Source organism: Amia ocellicauda, chromosome 11 (genome assembly GCF_036373705.1).
Source record: "Amia ocellicauda isolate fAmiCal2 chromosome 11, fAmiCal2.hap1, whole genome shotgun sequence".
NCBI lineage: Eukaryota > Metazoa > Chordata > Actinopteri > Amiiformes > Amiidae > Amia > Amia ocellicauda.
The window spans coordinates 20,938,559-20,958,417 of record NC_089860.1 but is presented as its reverse complement, the minus strand read 5'-3'; the positions used below and the strand labels follow the sequence as shown (position 1 = coordinate 20,958,417).

The 19,859-nt window shown below is 38.7% G+C and overlaps 1 protein-coding gene across 6 annotated transcripts in view; it reads right to left on the bottom strand.

The window, feature by feature from the left end:
* Window positions 1-19,859, bottom strand: part of acsl6 (acyl-CoA synthetase long chain family member 6) — a 70,770-nt gene that overhangs the window by 3,292 nt on the left and 47,619 nt on the right. For 4 of the 6 annotated variants that reach the window (XM_066716879.1, XM_066716880.1, XM_066716877.1 and 1 more), the window contains 19 exons: window positions 15,602-15,822; window positions 13,910-14,024; window positions 13,417-13,481; window positions 12,186-12,287; window positions 11,864-11,963; window positions 11,245-11,423; window positions 10,719-10,751; window positions 10,016-10,067; window positions 9,091-9,164; window positions 7,829-7,906; window positions 5,291-5,425; window positions 4,996-5,130; window positions 4,489-4,584; window positions 4,228-4,300; window positions 2,512-2,600; window positions 2,078-2,194; window positions 1,568-1,711; window positions 1,140-1,241; window positions 105-176 (listed from right to left, as the gene is read on the bottom strand). In XM_066716879.1, the coding sequence (XP_066572976.1) occupies window positions 105-176; window positions 1,140-1,241; window positions 1,568-1,711; window positions 2,078-2,194; window positions 2,512-2,600; window positions 4,228-4,300; window positions 4,489-4,584; window positions 4,996-5,130; window positions 5,291-5,425; window positions 7,829-7,906; window positions 9,091-9,164; window positions 10,016-10,067; window positions 10,719-10,751; window positions 11,245-11,423; window positions 11,864-11,963; window positions 12,186-12,287; window positions 13,417-13,481; window positions 13,910-14,024; window positions 15,602-15,822 (1,982 nt within the window). Of the gene's footprint in view, window positions 1-104; window positions 177-1,139; window positions 1,242-1,567; window positions 1,712-2,077; window positions 2,195-2,511; window positions 2,601-4,227; window positions 4,301-4,488; window positions 4,585-4,995; window positions 5,131-5,290; window positions 5,426-7,695; window positions 7,774-7,828; window positions 7,907-9,090; window positions 9,165-10,015; window positions 10,068-10,718; window positions 10,752-11,244; window positions 11,424-11,863; window positions 11,964-12,185; window positions 12,288-13,416; window positions 13,482-13,909; window positions 14,025-15,601; window positions 15,823-19,859 lie in introns of all 6 variants that reach the window. The other 2 variants (XM_066716878.1, XM_066716882.1) reach the window with 2 other exon arrangements.

The window sequence follows — 19,859 nt, the reverse complement described above, 5'->3', positions numbered from 1 at the left end:
ACATCCCTGACTTTTTGTCTTATTAGTCTCATTAGAATAAGCAATCAGATTTTTCTGGTCTTTTCCGGGCTAATGAAATGTTATGTCAGCTCATTATTACTCACCTGTTCAAACGAATGTAGGCCACTTGCTTTTCCCAAGCGCACCATATCCTCCATTATTGCTTTCTTCACCTCCTTCACAAGTAAAACACATACACTATCAGAGTCTGATTAAGGAGGTTACATTATAGGCATATGTAAAAATGGTAGGTTCTCAAGGAACAGGGTGTGCTGGTGTGATATGTACAGTAGGTTCAGGATGGAGGGTTGTATTGTAATGTCTGTCTGGCCCCAGGTATGAAAGTACAAGACCTATATATATACGTGTGGAGTTTGCATGTTCTCCCCGTGTCCGTGTGGGTTTCTTCGGGGCACTCTGGTTTCCTCCCACCATCCATAGACATGCAGGTTAGGTTGATTGGCTAAGCTAAATTGCCCTGTAGGTCTGTGTGTGTTTGTGTGTGTTGCCCAGCGGTGGCCTGGTGTCCCATCCTGGGTGTATTCCTGCCTTGCACCCTATGCCTACTGGGATTGGCGTCCCTGCAACCCTCACCAGGATAAATGGTTTCAAAAATGGATGGATGGATTTTTATATATACATATGTATATAGATTGTTATGAATCTTTTAAACATTTAAGAAACCAGTGTGATGTGTGTGTCACAATGACTTATCAGGTTTGACATAAATATATTATCCTAATTTACCAAGCCTCTGTATGTGACATATATGGCATGCTGGTTTCCTAAAACAAAATATCCATTTGATCGTCTGCTTCCTATTTCCGCCACAATCATGATGAAGCTGTTTTCACCCAGAGCAACAGAACAGTGATATTCTTTGGGAGTACAACAGACCAAAATAAACTACTTCAGCTCCAACTACCATCCAGTAAATTTGTCTGAACAGTCTACATGCTGGGTCGTCATTTTACAGCTTTGACAGTTACATTTAAGAACTGGTTAAGACCTGGACAAAACAGATGACTACATCAAAATATTGGCGGTCTGAGTTGGAATGAAGACTAGAGAACCCCTTGACCCTTCAAAACAGTTTTGAACAGATGCAAGTGAAAAGATATCAAGTAACATAGGAATACCTTATTTTTACACAGGTCTCCATAGGAAGCTTCAAAACCCTTCTTCTTTGCCCAGGCAGGCATTACTTCAGGATCAGGTACAACTATCCCAACAAGGCAGGACTACAGAGAAACACAACAAACAAACAAAAGATGTAACTGAACTTAATAAAAAGAGAAAAGAGCTCTTGTCTTTTACCTCTTTATTGGAAAAACAAGTCAAAAGTAATTAACTATATTCAGACAGCTCTTAATCATGAGTAAATCATTTATCAACTTTGGAAAATCAGGTATTTTTAGTGTGGGGGGGAGTAATTACAACAATATGGAGCACATAATGACAACAATGAACAACTCTGAGCAAACATTTCTGAGGCTTTAAAGAAAATGTGTCAGGCTGTCATTGGGACATGTTTTTCCATGCATTGGTGGCATGCCAAGAGACGTACCTGCAAGCTGTCCCCGTGGACGTACAACTGTGACACAGGTTCACTGCGGATGTAGATGTTCTCAATTTTCTCTGGGGCAATATACTCTCCCTGAGCCAGTTTGAAGATATGCTTCTTGCGGTCAATTATTTTCAATGTACCATTCTTGAAAAAAAAAAAGTGAAATTAGCAGTGAACAAATCAAAGTTGTCAGGATGTGAGTCAAAAATACTGTACATCAAAAGTACAATGGTAAGAAAAAACAACCCAGACACTGTGGAGAATACTCAGTAGTAAAATGAAATACCCAAATGTGTCACTAAATGAGAATGTTATCATACATAGAGAAATGAACAGTTTTTAATATAAAATATGTACATACTTATGGTTTGGTTTCAGATTCATATTCTCATTGCAAATGTAGATTCAACATGTGAGCAGCAACACGGCAATTCGGCAGAACTGCTGAAACACGGAACATGGAAACTAAGCCAGCATGATTACTGATGCTGATGAGATCAGGAGACTCACAGGCAACCACTTCCCAATGTCCCCAGTGTGCAGCCATCCATCTCCATCGAGAGCCTCCGCGGTTTTCTCCTGGTCTTTGAGGTAGCCCTTAAACACGTTCGGCCCCTTTACACACACCTGTAATATGACAGACGGCTCATTCAGCTGCCTGATTCGAGACTGCAATCGTTAATTAGCATGATGGCCGCTAAAAAGCTAAAACATGGATGCCTTCAGCACTGTGATTACATGGATGATGCTGACAGGGTTAGTCAGAGAAAATATGGCAAGAGAGGCTTGTACATCCTACAGATCTATTCTTTACATGTCCTGACTCTTCTCTAAGCATGCAACATCCATTTGTAAATTAAAGTAATTGAATGCTTGAATGTAAAGAATGACACAGAAGAAGGGGATCATTTGCAGATGTTTAAAAGCGTGATGATTGATCTCACCTCTCCCTCTCCTTTTGAAGCAAAATAATTCATGTCTGTTGCATCTACCAGCTTAATCAAGTTAGAGGGGAGCGGTGCACCAACGTGACCTGGAATAAAGGGGGAAGAAAATGAACATGAACTTGTCATTTTATTTGTTAAGACTCAAATTTGCATTCTCTGGAAGGCTTTTTAAAATTCAAATTCTAAAAGACATGATTGTATTTAATTTCTTTAGTCCCATGTGTTCCATACAATAATATCAGAAAGGTATGGTGCTGACAATACTCACAAAAGTTATGTATAAAACCACAAGGGGGAGTAGTTTAGTAATTTTAATATGAAAACATTGCATTGTTCTAAGGGTAGCTTAAAAGTTGACTTTTGTGTTTATTCTTTATTGTGCTTCTGTGTTTAAACATGTATAAATATGTTTCTGAACAACATTAAATTATAGCTATCAATTTAAGTTGAATATATATTTTTGCATGTTTTATATTTGTCTTCATTTCAGGAACTATTTGTCATTTGTTTTCCCAATTGAAAATCAGTTCCTTTACTCTTCAACAGTGTTACTTTCATAATGTGTCAAAAACCTTTCTTGAACTGTGCACAATAGTGAGGAAAATGGGATGTGTGAATCCTGAAAAAAACTAGCAAATTAAGGGCACCCATTCAAAGGTGTTTTTGTTTTTTGAAAGAACGGTTTGTTAAAAATCACCAACTGTAACACTGCATTATTGAATATTGCCTTCACGCTTATTGATAATGTTGGTGGTTGTGTAAGAAAACTCTTCAGCTATTGTCTGCTCTGCTTCTTGCACAATACATGTCAGAGAGTTATTGAATTGGGAGAATTGGGATGAGTTTACATGTCTTGGTATGGAAGTCAATGAAACATACTATTTAAAAAAACTATTAAATAAATTAGACAATTGCAGGGGAGTGTCAGTGGATGTCTGCCAGCTATAGGCTTTTTAGAAATATGTTTTTTCCTAACAGTTTCCGCATAGCAACAGCAGACCAACTACATACTTTGAATAGTGATTCAGATAATGGCATTTATTTCAAATGCCCCACCTTTGCACATACATGGTTTGTTTAAACAACAATATGCCACCATATAGGTCAACAAGATTACTTTTACAGCTTTCATACTCCAAAGAAAAATGAACTCCCATTTCTGTTACGAGAGTTGAAAAATAAATTGGTTGTATTTGATTTTTCTCCCCCCCATACCTGCATCACATTTACATTAATCTTTAAATATGCTGCAGTTTTATCTATGGAGGAAAAGGGTGTGACAATGAACTGGTACAGACCCTTATTATTTAGAAAAACACAACCGTGAAAATGCAAATTGCAAACTGTAGAATGGGTATATGAGTATGTTAAAGAATGCATCTATGACTTGTAAATGCTTGTTTTCAGCTTTTTATCACAGGCACTGTTTACAATGAAGAACAGGATGTGGGTTCAATCAGGCTCGACAGATAGAAGACTGCAATATCCGGAAAGTTTGCATCTGCACTGCTGGGAGGATGGAAAGTTTTATACGTCTGTTTACAGATTATTAATAATTAACTGTCTGACTTTGGGTTCAGTGGGCTTAGGCCTGCCCCCAGTGCACAGAAAGTAGAAACAAAAGGTCAACAGCACTTTCTTTCTCAATAAGCCCCTTATTTGTAACATCCTTGGCATGCTAGGGTGTATAGGTTGACCTAAAAACCATCTCACCTGACGTCCAGTCTCCAGGCGTGGTGAAAGTACACCCAGCAGTACACTCGGTTTGCCCATAACCCTCGTAGACCTGACACACAAAATACAGCACATGTCAGGACTGCCTAGGTTGTGTTCCTTCTCTTTCAGGTAAGTTTTTCCTATGTATATATAAATCCCTTTGCAAAAGTTAACCAAAGCACAATGAATTCCAAGGTTTTTATATTAACGGTGGGATTTGAAGGGAGACAGCCTTATTTTGGATGTGCCTATACTCACCTGACAGCCCAGAGCGGCTCGCAGGAAACCAAGGACGGTGGGAGATGCCGGAGCGGCCCCTGTCACTATCATCCTCACCCTCCCACCCAGACTATCCTGTCAGGCAGATGACACAAACAACAAAGCACCATTGGAATCAATATATACCTTCATTATAATAAAACTGGCTACTTTGGTGGACATTTCTGAATAAATGAAAGACCTAATAACATACTAATTCTTCAGTTAGCTTTTCTCCAAGCACAAATATATCCTTTGGTCTGTTCACACATTCCTGCTCGAGGTATGGGCAGAAATCCATAATCAGGAAAAGAGTATTGGTGTCAAAACTGGAATTGTAAAAACAGGTTGTGGGGAATTTTCCTCTGAACTCTTTCTCTCCTCTGTTGCTCAAAATAACGAATAACGTGGGAAAGACAACCTTCAGCTGCACATAACGTCACTATAGTGTGGCTCAGATCCTCAAACAAGTGTAATGCAAATCTTATGGTAAAGATATCTTCCCACCTGTATTTTTCTAAAGAATATCTTATCCCACACACTGTCGCTCCGTATGACACCACTGAGAACTTCAGCACTCTTTCTCTTCGCGGCAAAATCCAGCAGCCAGCGCTTCACAGGGTTATTGGCCTGACTAAAGATCTGTAAAACAGGAGAAACATTGATTTCTAGGTGGCTCTTCTGGCCAAACTGGCAATGCACAAAAGCACTGATAACTTCATTGGACATGGTAAGACATAGGTTATTTTGGACAGAGCAATTCGCATAAAAGTGGGATGTTATGGGAGACAGCCCAACTCACCTTGTCATACATTCTGTTAAGCAGCCTGGGCACCACAGGGAAGATTGTGGGCCGAAGTGCCTTCATATCATCTGACAGAAGCCTGATGTCTCCTTGGAAGAAACCAATCCTCCCACCATGGCAGTACACTACAGACTGGGCAGAACACAAAGAGAAAACAAATCCCAGCATAGTGAATTATGTTCAAACTTTCTCGCATTGTATTTATTTATAGTTACTTGCACACCATTCTGTGAAGAAAAATGTAACTTTTGTTTTCATATCTAAAGGGTAAGGAGTTGAAAATGCAGCACCTTCGAAGAGTGCTTATCCTGATCAATCTAATCACTAGATGGCGTTCTTTAGTAAATTCAGCTGTAAGTGCTTATTTAACCTCCCAGGCAGGTGCACAGAGGCTTCCTGAGCTTGTATTTATTATACAAGTTCAGTCTACTCACACATTACACTGTGAGGTGCAGAAACCATGTTGAATTCAAAGTACTCTATTCCTTTTTACATCTTAAAACACATATATAGATGGTTTTTGATATATATATTTTTAAGTGTAATGCTGTAATAATGTAAGATATGAAAACAAATATTACTTGTGATTTTAACAGCTGTAGAAATTGAATTTATTGAATTTAATTAATATAAAAACGATAATAATAGTCCTTCAAGATGCATTAAAATATTTCTGGTATATATTTATCTTAATCCTCACTGAAAGAAAAATAACAGCAAACATTAACAACATTAAATTCACATTTAATTACTATTATTAAGATTAGTGGCATATTACACCGATCAGCCATAACATTATGACCACCTGCCTAATATTGTGTAGATCCCCCTTTTGCCCCCAAAACAGCCCTGACCCGTCGAGGCATGGACTCCACTAGACCTCTGAAGGTGTGCTGTGGTATCTGGCACCAAGACGTTAGCAGCAGATCCTTTAAGTCCTGTAAGTTGCGCAGTGGGGCCTCCATAGATCGGACTTGTTTGTCCAGCACATCCCACAGATGCTCGATTGGATTGAGATCTGGGGAATTTGGAGGACAAGTGAACACCTTGAACTCATGATTCATCAGACCAGGCCACCTTCTTCCATTGCTCCGTGGTCCAGTTCTGATGCTCACGTGCCCATTGTAGGCGCTTTCAGCAGTGGACAGGGGTCAGCATGGGCACCCTGAGTGGTCTGCGGCTACGCAGCCCCATACGCAACAAACTGCGATGCACTGTGTGTTCTGACACCTTTCTATCAGAACCAGCATTCACTTTTTCAGCAATTTGAGCTACAGTAGCTCGTCTGTTGGATCGGACCACACGGGCCAGCCTTCGCTCCCCACGTGCATCAATGAGCCTTGGCCGCCCATGACCCTGTTGCCGGTTCACTGCTTTTCCTTCCTTGGAGCACTTTTGATAGATACTGACCACTGCAGACCGGGAACACCCCACAAGAGCAGCAGTTTTGGAGATGCTCTGAGCCAATCGCCTAGCCATCACAATTTGGCCCTTGTCAAAGTCGCTCAGATCCTTACACTTGCCCATTTTTCCTGCTTCTAACACATCAACTTTGAGGACAAAATGTTCACTTGTTGCCTAATATATCCCACCCACTGACAGGTGCCATGATAACGAGATTATCAGTGTTATTCACTTCACCTGTCAGTGGTCATAATGTTATGGCTGATCAGTGTATATAGACAATATAAGGGAATGTAAGATGGGTTTTAGGCCATTGTGTTTTGACAGTCCCATTCAATAGTATGTTCACAATGGAAGGATTATCAAGTGCAGTGTGTCTGTGTGTGTGTCTGCATGTAAGTATGTGTGTTGAAATATATGTTAGGTTTCCAAATTGCATTCCAGAAGGAGAGCAGAAACTGTTCCTCATTCCTCATGCTCTGCTGACAGGGCAGTATGAAGCAGGAGAAGATCCAGAACAGGAACAAGCCCACAAACGGGTTTCCAGCCTGAATTAACCACAGGAAGGGTGTGTGTTCACTTCCTGAAACTATATCTCTCAGTCTCAGCTGAGGCAAAACAATGCTGCCCGACACACAGATAACCACACACTGCTGCTTTCAGAGAGTGTCGGTTCAAACCTGGTCAAAATGGAAAAGTCATCAAGTTCTCCTTGCCAATTACTTTATCAAACGGATGCAGTTACTGTAGAACACAGTTTTCAACAGGAGCTAAATTACCAGTTAGGAAAATAGTACTCACTAAGAATTTTGCACAGCAAGGTCACTGATACTATCAGATTCAGATGTTTCATTAGTTATTGGATGCAGAAATGTTTTGATAAAGCTAAATCTGTACAGAACAGCAGCAATGATCATGGTCAGGAAACCTAAAGCCAAAATCAATAATAAAAAAGATCACTACATCAAGTAGGCTCTGGCACATTACAAACATCTTACCTGGACCATCCTTTCAAACATGTGTGCTAAAGTCAAGTAGGAAATGTGCGCATCTTGGCTTATAGGAGACCAATGGGTCTGGAAAACAAAGGAAGGTGGGCCATGCAAGGCCAGGTTAGACTGAGCTCCTTACCTGGATGAGTCTTTCAAACATGTGAGCAAGAGGCAGGAAGGAGATGAGAACATCATCCTGTCTGGGAAAGATGACTTTCTGCAGCCAGGGCGAGGGCATGGGAGACAGAAAGGAGAGAGATACTGACAGAAAAAATAATTGTAAGAAAATAGTAAAAAAAAAAAAAAAGAAAAGAAAAGAATAGAAAAAAGAAAAGAAAAGAGAGAAAGAGTAAAATGATACAAGATATTCGAGAAAATAAAAAGAGTCGTATAAGAACCGCTTCTGTAGGCCGGAGCAGGATATGGAGGAGAAGGAATTTAGTAAAGTTCTGTCGAGGTTAAACGCTCAATAAAGCTGCGAGTCTCTGTGAAAGGTATGGACAATCTGTTGATCTCCAAAATGCATGTGGTACTTCTGAACAACACACACATCACTAGAAACTACACTCTCGGAGATCCATAAGTATATGTTTCATTTTCATATATTTTAACTTTTTAAACGTTTTTTTTTTTTTTTTAAGTATTTTTGTATTGTTATTAGTATCTACAGCTTAAGGAAAACTGGCAACTTTACCTTTAGCGTACAGAACATAGTAAAGTAAGAAAAAGTTGATGATACTGCGAAGGAAGGGCACAAAGCAGATATTAATGTTGTGGTTAGGCAGATTACTGGTCTTGTTATTATAAAAAGCAAATCACTTTTTATAGAACAGTATCTACGGTATTCTTACAATCTTTAACCATTTCCCCAGACAGACTGAAAAAGGCACTGAGAGACTACTGTGTCTCACATTCAACTTCAACAGCACAGTCATTTCGTAATGACTTGACGAAATATAGTTATGATTGTAGTCACACCTACTTTGCAGCAGGGTTAGTGCCAGAGTTAGGTACAAAAATAACATAAGCAAATCCTGTAGTTGTAATTGTAGTTTTATTTGTAGTTAAAAGCACATTTCAGGGTAATATCTGTATTTGTTTCATGTGAACTGTGAAGGAATCTTAAAAAGGAAATACCTTCCATTTACAAAATCTGCTCCTGTGTTATTGCTCCTCTTCAAAACTGGAGAGGAATTCAAGTACAGATGCAGAAATCATGAAAAATGTAAATAATATTGATGTCTTTAAATGTATATAACCTACAGAAAATATAATGCTGTTGAAAAGGAAGGTGAAGAATAGCTTGTAGGAGAATTTATTCTGCTGTCTTCGAAGAGCTCGTGTTGGCAAATGCTCATTCTTTGTCAGCGCTTGATAGAATCTCTCTCCATGGGCACCTACCTCAGTCACTTTAAGGAAGCCGGAAAAGTCAGCAACTACATTCCCGTGAGTCAGCATCACTCCTTTAGGGTTTCCTGGGAAAACAAATATAAATCATTTTCCCTCGTTATCTGTGTCTCAGATCAAAACTCATGTTTAATCAGAGTACAGATACCTGTGAAATGTGAAAATAGACTTTTTATTTGTCTCTGGTTTAATAAAACATTTATTGACGCATATATGGAATTGTGCAGGTACTACTCTATTTTCACTCTTGACTAATTTTACCTGATAAGATTTTGCATGTTTGTGTGGTTCACTTGTGTATCCTATAGATCTATGAAATGTCATGAATCAAGCACACTTTTCTGACATACAACATTCAACATTAAACAATATATATCATCATTATCATCACCCTAAATTAATCCACTGTTGGACGAAGGTCTCCCCAAGATGTTTCCGCTTCGATTTGTAGGTTGGCAATATAAATTATGAACTACACAGGGTAAAATAAACTGACTAATTGCATAATGTAAATTAAAGACTGTAAAGTCATGTTTATAATGTAAGAGATTGTTATTGCATGCATTGCACAATACAGAACAAAATCATTCAAATTCTTTCAGTTAATGGAGTTTTAAACTGAGGTTCGGGAACAGGACAACCCCAATCTCACACCTGACTTCTACCTTCCCAAGCATATGTATCCAGCAACATGTACTTTCCCAGAACTCATCACTTTGCATCCCTCCTCCACCCCAAACACCGCCTTTGCAGCAGCAACTCGGCTCATTCCACCTTGTAGGGGGGATCTCATTGCCAGGACATCGTTCCCTCAGTCAAGTGAGTCTAGGCCAAAATAAACTGTATTTACCTTCTTCTACATACGTTTATTGGGGTTGCCCGAGCTCCCAAATATCAGATTAAAGCGAGAGACACATACCGGTTGTGCCACTGGTAAAACACACAATAGACAGGTCATCTGGTTGAGGAGGCTGAAAGAAAGTAAGTACGTATATATACAGATATGATAGTTTTAATGTTGTCATATTTAAAAAATACGCACCACAAAACATACAGAAAATAATTTCAGAATGAAAATAGACATTCTGTCATGACCAGTGCTGAGAATTAAGATGATGACATGATGTGGCTAAACATACGTGTAAAAATAAATGTCACACATACTGTTTCAGTTCTGTTTATCAAGAACAAAGGGCATGGAACAAAATATTGGTCAAAACAATCTTAATTTTTTTTCCTGAGAGTTTTGGAGTCGTTCTTAACATTGTCATCATACCATTTATTTCTTAACACTTGATGGCCGATGCACAGTATAAACACACATGAAAGTTATAAAAAACCGAATCCCACAAAGAACACATCATTCGCTGAGACTGATTAAAGGAATCATGTTCAGGTGTCTGAATGCTCCCTGCGCATGTCCTTCCTTCCCTGAACCGGATAATATTACTGGTATATGGGCCTGCTAGGTTATAAATATACTCAGTGAGCCAGCTGAGATTTTGGCAGGACTGAAGCAGAGGGGTAGTGCAATTTTGTATGGAAACATTTGCCTGTGAGCCTGCTTTCCTATTCTAGTCAACTTCAATCAGGTGGAAGATTATCAGGTAGGCCGTTCTTACCATAGGAACTCTGTGGTGTGTTCTTCCTAAAGCCTGGATGAGATAAAAAAGAAGCAGAGAAGAAAAAGTTCAGCATCATTGCCAGGAGCACCGAAGACAGATTCAAAGGAAAAGTCAGCAGCACAAATAACAAAGTTCAGACTCGGCAGTGTTTTCCACAAGGTTTGGCGGTGACAGAGACCTACAGGGACAGATTTCATTGCCAGAACTCCGAGAACACTTCAGCAGCAATACAATTTACAAACAATACAGTTGCCATATACAAATTGTATAATAACTGATCTTTCATTAATTGTTGTACCTTTTTACTATTAATATTGAGAATGTTATTCCCAAAGATTTCAAATTACCCGAAACACCATTGATAAAGTTTTCTTTTAATACTGCAATAAGTTAGAATAATTGAAAAGTAAAAGAAGCACATACTGTAATCAGACAAACAGACCTGGCATCTGATAAATCGATCTAGCATTTACCTATCTACATATGGTTCACCTAGTTACCCAAATGGTGTCTGGGTCCCTACCTCAACTTCCTTTATGGACTGAATGTGCACCCCACATTTGTGTCCCCTCTCCACCAGGGGTATGTCAAAGGGGTCCATCAAGATAACAGTCTCGAGCCCGGGAGTCTCCTGTCTCTCCACATTCTCGAGCAGTACCTGGGCTTTCTCTGGTTTGTCACATATAACTGTGGAGATCTCAGCTAACAGAATGCCAAACAAACAAGAAACAAATGTTAAAAAATGTTTCCTTTCAAATAAAGATGTTTTACTCACATGCTTGGCATTGAATTTTACTTTGAAATCCTATGCTTAGTAGCTAAAAAACACAGTGACACATATAATTTTAGCATTTTATTCAATGCATGAAAGTTTGGGGGATTGGGGGATTTTTAATTTCTATTTTTATCTTCTTTAACAGCTGAGCTTAAGGAATGAAATGTATTCTGTTCTTGTTTGTGTTCATACTCCTTACTCCTGTTTAATACCAATATAACTATCCACTTCACCTGTTCATAATTAGACAATTAAGGTATGGGAAGGGAGTTATGTGAATAGATTAAATGAACAACCATATACAAAGCATAAATACACAGCATAATATGCACGTGGACTATGGACAGGGTGGGGTTATGTCTCTTACCGGTGTTGATAATGTAGCGAATTGCATCTGGTCCCAAAGTGTCATAAAGTGGTACAACCACCATAGAGTACGTGTAACAGGCCAGCTCGGAAATAATCCACTATTAACACAACAACGGACACACACACACAAAACACAACAAAGGTCTTTAAGAGTCTTTTATCCGAATTGTTTCTCAAAAGTGTGCATTCATATCTGCATACACTATACAATAACTGTGACAGGTCATGCACTATAGCACAATCTCTCCAAATCTAAAGTCTATACTCTTATCTTCCTAGGTATGTGTGGTAAATGATTTGATAATAAGACAAATCCTCACCTCAGGCCTGTTTTGTGCAAAAACCCCAATGAATTGGTCTGGACATGGCCTACAGCCTTGGAAAATCAAACCTGACCCCAGGTACTCAGCCCTAGTGGTTACCTCGGGATTAAAGAGAAGAAAACAGTTAATTAACATGAATATTTTATTTTAAGTGCCCAGTTAAAGGACACAGTAGGTTGAAGTTTTATATTTTCCCTTGTAAAAGCATCCAGCAGGATAATCATGCTTACTTTGCTCAGAACTGAAAAAGATTGAAGACAAAACTTATCCTGTGTTCTTCCTGTAAACACAACACTTGATCCTCGTGGCTTTAAAGTAATCTGCTTAATTGTTTTTAATTCACCTGCTGTTGAGCTAACTGGCATTTAACCCTTTTACACACTAGAGGGTTTAAATATATTTTTAAAGAAGAGTTTGATCTACCATGTTTCTGATCAATGATCTGGGACAGTCATTTGAGATCTGAGAGTTGAGTTTCAAAATACAATGTGTAATTGTTACATACTGGAGCTCAGAAAAAAAAAACCTTACAAACTGCAACCTATATTCTTCAAATCCACACGTACTGGGTGTACAGTGTGATGTCTGAATATTTCCCTGTTAAAACACTACTGTAGAGCAAGCATTTGTAAATAATATTTTGAGATAGTATGCATTTGCCAAACAATCTACATTTCCTCTGATGAAAGAATAATGCTATAAGCCAACCCAAAGATAAAGCAATAATGCGGTCTCCTGGATGTGAGACAAAAATATTGCATAATTCTGACTGCATTATCCTAATCCCAATGACATCATTCTCAGAATGATTATATCTGAACATATTAGCATTGCTCATGTGAACTCTACAAGGCATCCCGGACAGCTAAAGACACAGGTGCCTCCGAACCATCACCAGCACAGCTGAGCATCAGCCTTTTAAAACCCCTTCTTATAGGTTAAAGAGTTGGACTCAGGAATGGACTGAGTGAAGGATTTTTCATTTAATTAAACAGAATGACAATAAATGATCTGCATTTAACTACTACAGCCAACAACAACAAAGCAAATCAATACAACCATTCAGAATATTATTTTGATTACTTTGTGGTCAGGATTTTAGAGCCTTGGGAAACAGCCTTAAATATATTGCCAAATGTAATACTTCATACTGTTTTACCTCATAAACATATTGCAGAATGTGTGTATTGTGCAGGACTGCACCTTATCAAAAAACATGTTCACTCACCTCCTTGTATGAAAGCCACTGATATGGCTGTTTGGGTTGCCTAGAGCCTAAACAAGGCCCGTCACCTTCAAACGAAACAGAAGGACAAAAAAGTCTGGAAACAGTATCTGAATGTAAAATAAGCCATTGAGGACAAGAAGAACACTGCAAAATTTGGATCACGGGTTCAGTAATCTAGAGTTTTTAAATATATAATATATGTGTGCATGCCTCGATTTGATGTTAACAATAGCTGACTGCTATTCATTGTGCACACAAGAACTATCTGCCTTTAATCTACTTTGAAAAAAACATAGAAGCTAATATGTTTAAATTAAAATAATATAACAATAAAGCTTATTTCTCAATTTAATCCTTTCTAAAGTGCCACCATCGCCCTGCTCAGGATCAGTGCAACATACTCCTACCGTTGCTTCCTATCTATTGCATCAGGCATTTAAGCGATGATGTCATCCTTCCTCATGGCATTACCCAGTCAATCCCTGATACTCACCAGCTATGTGCAACCCCCGCTGGAACACCTCGTACATTGTCTTGGCATCGTCATGATAATGCGTCAGCAGCTTCGCACTGTCCCCCAGCACAGACCTGTGCGCTCCATCACTGTGCTGCACAGGAGTAGAGAGACACATCGCTGCTTCAGGTCTCTGACACATTGGCCTCAAATCAAATCAAAACATTGCTCTTCCTGTACTGAGGAAAGCAGGACATACAGCTTCTGACATCTTCCAGCACAATGTTTAGTAAGACTGTTTTCTTTAGCTCAGTTAGCTGCAAGGAAAGCTCTTTCTTTGGATGGAATCAGTCTGCAAATTCAGCCCACGTGCCCTTTTCACATTCTGTCAACAACCCTCAGTACCGAGAATCTTATTAATGGTGCATTAAGTTACACTTCATGGGATCCGAACACCCCATATAGAGGTAGGTGGAAAGTAGTAGTAATGGAAATGGAGTTTATTTGGCCTTAACCCCCATGGCTGAGGGAAAGACCTCCTGGCCATGAGAAAAACCCCCACGGCACATGGTGAATGGAGCTGCTGAAAAGGTGGCGAGAGGTGTTTTTCTTACTGTTGGTTGCAAGAGGGAGTTTGGTTGCAGTACTACGTGAAGTGAGAAACTGAAATCGGGAAAAGGAAGCTAGTTCGGTTGTATCTATACTTGTGTGTGTGCGGGAGGCTGTATCTGATCAGTTGTGCTTGGAGCAGTGTTGTGAGTTGGGGTTTGTCCTCCTCCTGTCCCTTAGGTTAAAAAATCCATATATTGTGGTGAAGTAAACTGTATAATAATAGTAACAAATAGTCTATTTTGTTTACAAAATTCCTTCTTAAAATACATTAGTACATACATTACTGAATATACAAAGCTCAAGGGTATCACTTTTACTGCTATTTGTTAAGATAAAAGATATGCTATCAATTAGTGAAAATATACATTGTAATTTTGATGACAAAACACTATCATTAAAAAAAACATGATACATGTTCATAAATCAGTGTGTATCAAGTTGCAAGTGCCTGCAAACAGATTCTAATTCCGTCTGTGAGTTTGGATGGTAATGTTTAAATATTTGAAATAGTTTCTATGATTTTCTCGAGTCAAAGTTGCTGCCTTGGCAACCAAGCTGTTGCCCAACAACGTTAAGCCAGCCATTGAAAAGGAGAGCGAAGGAATCAAAAACACTGGAACTTCTAAAGCCTAAAAAAACAAAACAACTATGTTAACTGATGGGAGGCAGAAAGATGTTCTTGCCAAGGTGCTGGTGGCTTTTTACATTTCACAGCAGTCTATGTTTCAGAATTGTTTTGCACAAAAACAACACTGTCCAATTACCAACCGTGAAATGAGATGCACTGAAAACAAAGCATACACGAGATCAACACAATTCAAGTGGAAAAAAGGAATAGAACTAATTTAGAACTAATTTAGAGAAGTATATATTCTAGCATCGGGTCAACTTAATGTTATCTTTGTTCACTTACAGTGCTACAAAATATTTAATGAGTAAGTAGTGGCAAAGTATGATGGTAATACAAATCACCAAGCTCTAGAGGTAGAGATTAGGAACTCAAATAATCAAGAATAGGTGGGCAAATATCTGCACTGGGATTGTTTGGAGCTTTTTTTACAGTATGTGCCAAGGTTATCTGTAACCGAAATGGCAATTACCAAGAGGGCGTCAGCTCACCTCGACTTCCTTTGATTGCTGGGAGAGATCACAAGGAGGTTTCATGGCTTTGGGCCGTGTGGTCAGCCAGTAGGCTATGACAGCTGTGAGAGCTCCAATGCCCACTAGAGTGGATGCAGGGAGGGAACTGAAGAACTGACTGAACTCATCCAGTTCCGGCAACCGCAGACTGCGCAGAATCTCCTGGGCCTGCATCTTCTCCATCAGCGTGTTACTGATCTCTGCCCAAAACAAGACAAACACGCACACCTCTCAGTGGTCAAGTTATACTTATAGTGTTCCAACATCTCACATGTAACATTTAATGGTAATGTGTCTGAGCTTACAAACCACTCCGATGGCTACAGACATATGGACAGCAAGGACTTTGTTGTTGCAAATGTTAAAGATGTATAATTTATAATGGTGCATATTGCATTGAGGAAAGTGACATACGGCTTCATTCTTTGCTTATTCATATTTTAAAAGATGTCAGCAGACAGGACATGGATTCTGTCAGATTTCCTAGGAGTGATGGATGGTCCCTTTAAGCCAAGTGCAATTTTGTAGCCAAACAATTACATATTTCAGAGGCTTAAACCACAGGGATCAAAATGATTGCCTCTCTCAAGCATATTCGAACCTGACTGACTACGTGTTCAGGTGCAGCACAGCACAATCTTCCTGCTCAGGAGAATGCACAAATACCATATATAAATATCACACATCATATGAATTCACATTAAGCTAATCAGAAGGATATTTGGAACAGACCTGATTTTACTTGATAAGAAGTAATTCTCTGAGTTCAAAAAACAGGCCCTTGAGGTAACAAAATAGATTGTGTAGAAAGAACCACTGAAGAGGTATTGTCTGTGTTCATTTGGAAGGGAAGACATACTGAGGGAATGACTTTGTCACAAATAAACTCCAAAAACTGTTCTGTCAGTTTCAAAAATAAAACCAACAGAAAATTGTAGCCATGACCAAAGATTTGATTTGATTAGGACATGTCAATAGAATCATTCACAACTGGAGGCATGACTCAGTGCAGCAGCTGGTTTTATCTTTAATTTGATTAAACTGCCATCCTGAAGCAGAGTGTGGAGCTTCTACAAGTTACCAATTAAAATCAAAACCACAGTGTCTAATCCATAGCTGGGGTTCATTTAAGTGAAGGAAATACAATTATTTTAATTGTGGACATTGCATACACTATTCTTTCCTGTGATTCACATCAATTCAGTGGCGAGTTCTGTTACTGCTACTACACTGTATTTAGGTCAGCATCCACGGAGCAGAAGTTTGTGTGCAGTGATGTCAGAAATATCTTGGGACATTTTCTCAATAAACGACACAGGGGCTGTTATGCGTGTCTTACACCGAGAGCTGAAGAGGCTGTGCGAACAAACACCAGAACTACAGTCTCCCAAAATGAGGAAAGATGAAGAGAAATTATGAAAACTTGATAACCATTCTGAAACCTGGCTTAAATAAAAACAATACCCAGGGGTTTAACAGAAAAAAAACTTTGCCATCAAACCAGATAAAAATGTAAAAAACAGTGACGTCTCTTTCAGGGAATAGGTCAATATCAGGTATTCTCCAATGAATAAAGCACAGAAATAACTGAACACAATAACCCAGTAACTGCACAGCCAGCAGGACTGTGGAATCAGCAGTTCAAGGAGAAGCAAGATGAATGCATATTGATCACATTTCTGAGCTGTACAGCATTAGCTGATGAAGGGAAAAGAGGTACCACTACAACCTTTGACAAATCTCATCATAAAATGGTGAAGCAAATCTGTCTCCCTCCCTTTACAAATAAACATCCAAACATACATACAGGAGAGCTGCATAGTGTATGACACATGGGAAAGTGGTGGCGAGGCAGGGGGTCCTGATAGGGAATCGCGCTGTGCTCTGAGAGGAAGACCCAGTCTTGACAGAATTATTCGAGCGCTTTCTCTAATGGCTGGTTTCACAGACCTCAATTACCACTAGTCTAAGAGTACTCTACCTAAAATAACACTAGGTAAGTCATGACTAGTGCTAATTTGAAAGTGTGAAATCAGCTCTACAACTCGTATACCTTATTTTTTTGACCAGGGACGTGACATAGGATGAAGCCTGATGCTACGCCAGACACACATGAATAAAAAGTGTAAAAGTCTAAGGTTATCGGGTATCCCAGTGTTTCTACCTGAAACAAACAGAATATATGTATTCTAACCATTCTGAACATTAAAAACATAAACAAAAATACAACTGTAAATGAAGGTGTAAAAATAAACTGTAATTAAATTAACTAAACTACTAAACGTCTTTACAATGAAACAAATAAAAAATACTCAGTAGAAATGCTGACTTTATGCATTTCTATTATTGATTTTAAAGCAGACAAATCTGAATTATTTAAACATGTTTAGAAACCTATAGTTCATGATAGATGATGAGTCCTTAATCGTTTTAAAGGGCTCCCTTAATTCAGGAATGCTCGCTGAACAGTGGCAGAAATCCACTACTCTAAAACATGAACCTGGCTGCTTTTCTTCAAACTGGAAAATCAAAACAGGAAAGTGCAATAAAAACACTTAAACACCTCTAACACAGAATTGCCTTACCTGTGTTAAAGCAACGTCCTTCTTCCAAACATTCTAGCAAGAGAATTAACACAGAACTATTCCTAATTACAGCAGGATTAGTAGAGGCAACTGTTTAGCAGTGAAACTTGCTTTAATCAAATGCAGTCCTTACTTTCACATGGAAACCAACAGCAGGTAATCTCGGATTCTTTCTAAATACCCTAAAAGTATGTTCCAGCTGTAGGTAGGATTTGATCTTTTTCTTTTTCCAAAGTGAATTTTTAGTGTCAGCTTTCTTTCAAAGTTAAGCAGAACTGGAATCCTGAGATCAATTTAGCAGTTAATGAATGGGGGAAAAAGGCTGGCTCTAACTTTCATAGGCTTAATGTAGTAAAAAGAAAGAAATCTCACTTGGCTGCAATCCCTCTTCTCTTCCCATCTGTAAACCGTCACTAATAATTAGGCTTCACCACCGCAGGATTACAGCCTATTAGTAAAGGGTCTTTTGTTAAGAGGTTACACTGCAGGGTTTTTTTTTCCATTTCAAATGATCAGACATCATATCATCTTTTTCTCATCTCTTATCAAGAGAATCTGGAATGTTTTTAAAATTGAGAGCATGAATTGTGTAAGCAGACACATCCTGGTATTAAGAGAAGCCACAAACAAAACAAAACAAAACAACAGGGGTTTCGAACGTATCTATCCACCCTGCCACAGCTATACAGCTGCACTGTGGCTGCTTAGTTTCCTGCAGATTAAACAACAACTTTGCAACTATAATCATAATGGACAGATTTCTATACATAAACCTATTTTGTGGATGTAAGGAGAATAAAAGCAGTATTATATACAGTGTATAACACATACAGACACATGCAGAGACACAAAAATATTTGTTTTGTGATAATGCAGGCAATTCTAAGGTGTAGTACAATTGATATTTTTCAATAACTTCCATTATTTGACATTATTCTGGTAGAAAAATAAATGCATTGTTGCCTATTTGCTGCATAGATCTTCAAAGACTGATATGATATCCTTATAATCAAGGACAGTAAAAGTCTTGAAATGGAACTTACTGTGAAAGATATGTCTATCTACAAAATTATTTTAATCAGTTAACACAACAATCATGCTATTCCCAGCTTTAGAATTTTCTTGTAAATATTTATGATATTTTCAAGACTTGTTTAAAATTAAACCAAATTAGCAAATGTTCCTCACAGAAGAGTAGTAATCATGCAGGGGCAATTATTCCAGTCTTTATTGTCTGCTTTTTCAGTACCTCTCAAATTGCCTTTTAAAACTTGTTGATTATTTCTGCTCAGAGATTATGCAAATCTGCAGTGAGTGCTGGAAACGCAGACCTGGTTTGTTCTTGGCAGGCCTCCGTATCACACCACCCTCACCAGATACTAAAGCAAATGCTAAAGCTTTCTTCACCATCCCCCTCCTCCCTCTTTAACCCAGAGTGCACTTCCAAAGCATGTGACCAGGAAAGCGGTAGACTGAACCATTTCCTGGTAATTGATGCATTGAAGCATGTTCTTAACAAATCCTCTTCCTAAAATATGAACAATTAAATATGAAAATAAATGGCTTTCTTAAACTGGAGGCAGTCCAGCCCACAGGATACATATGACTATATTTAGAGGTTTCCCACAACCATTCTCTCTCTGACTATAAGG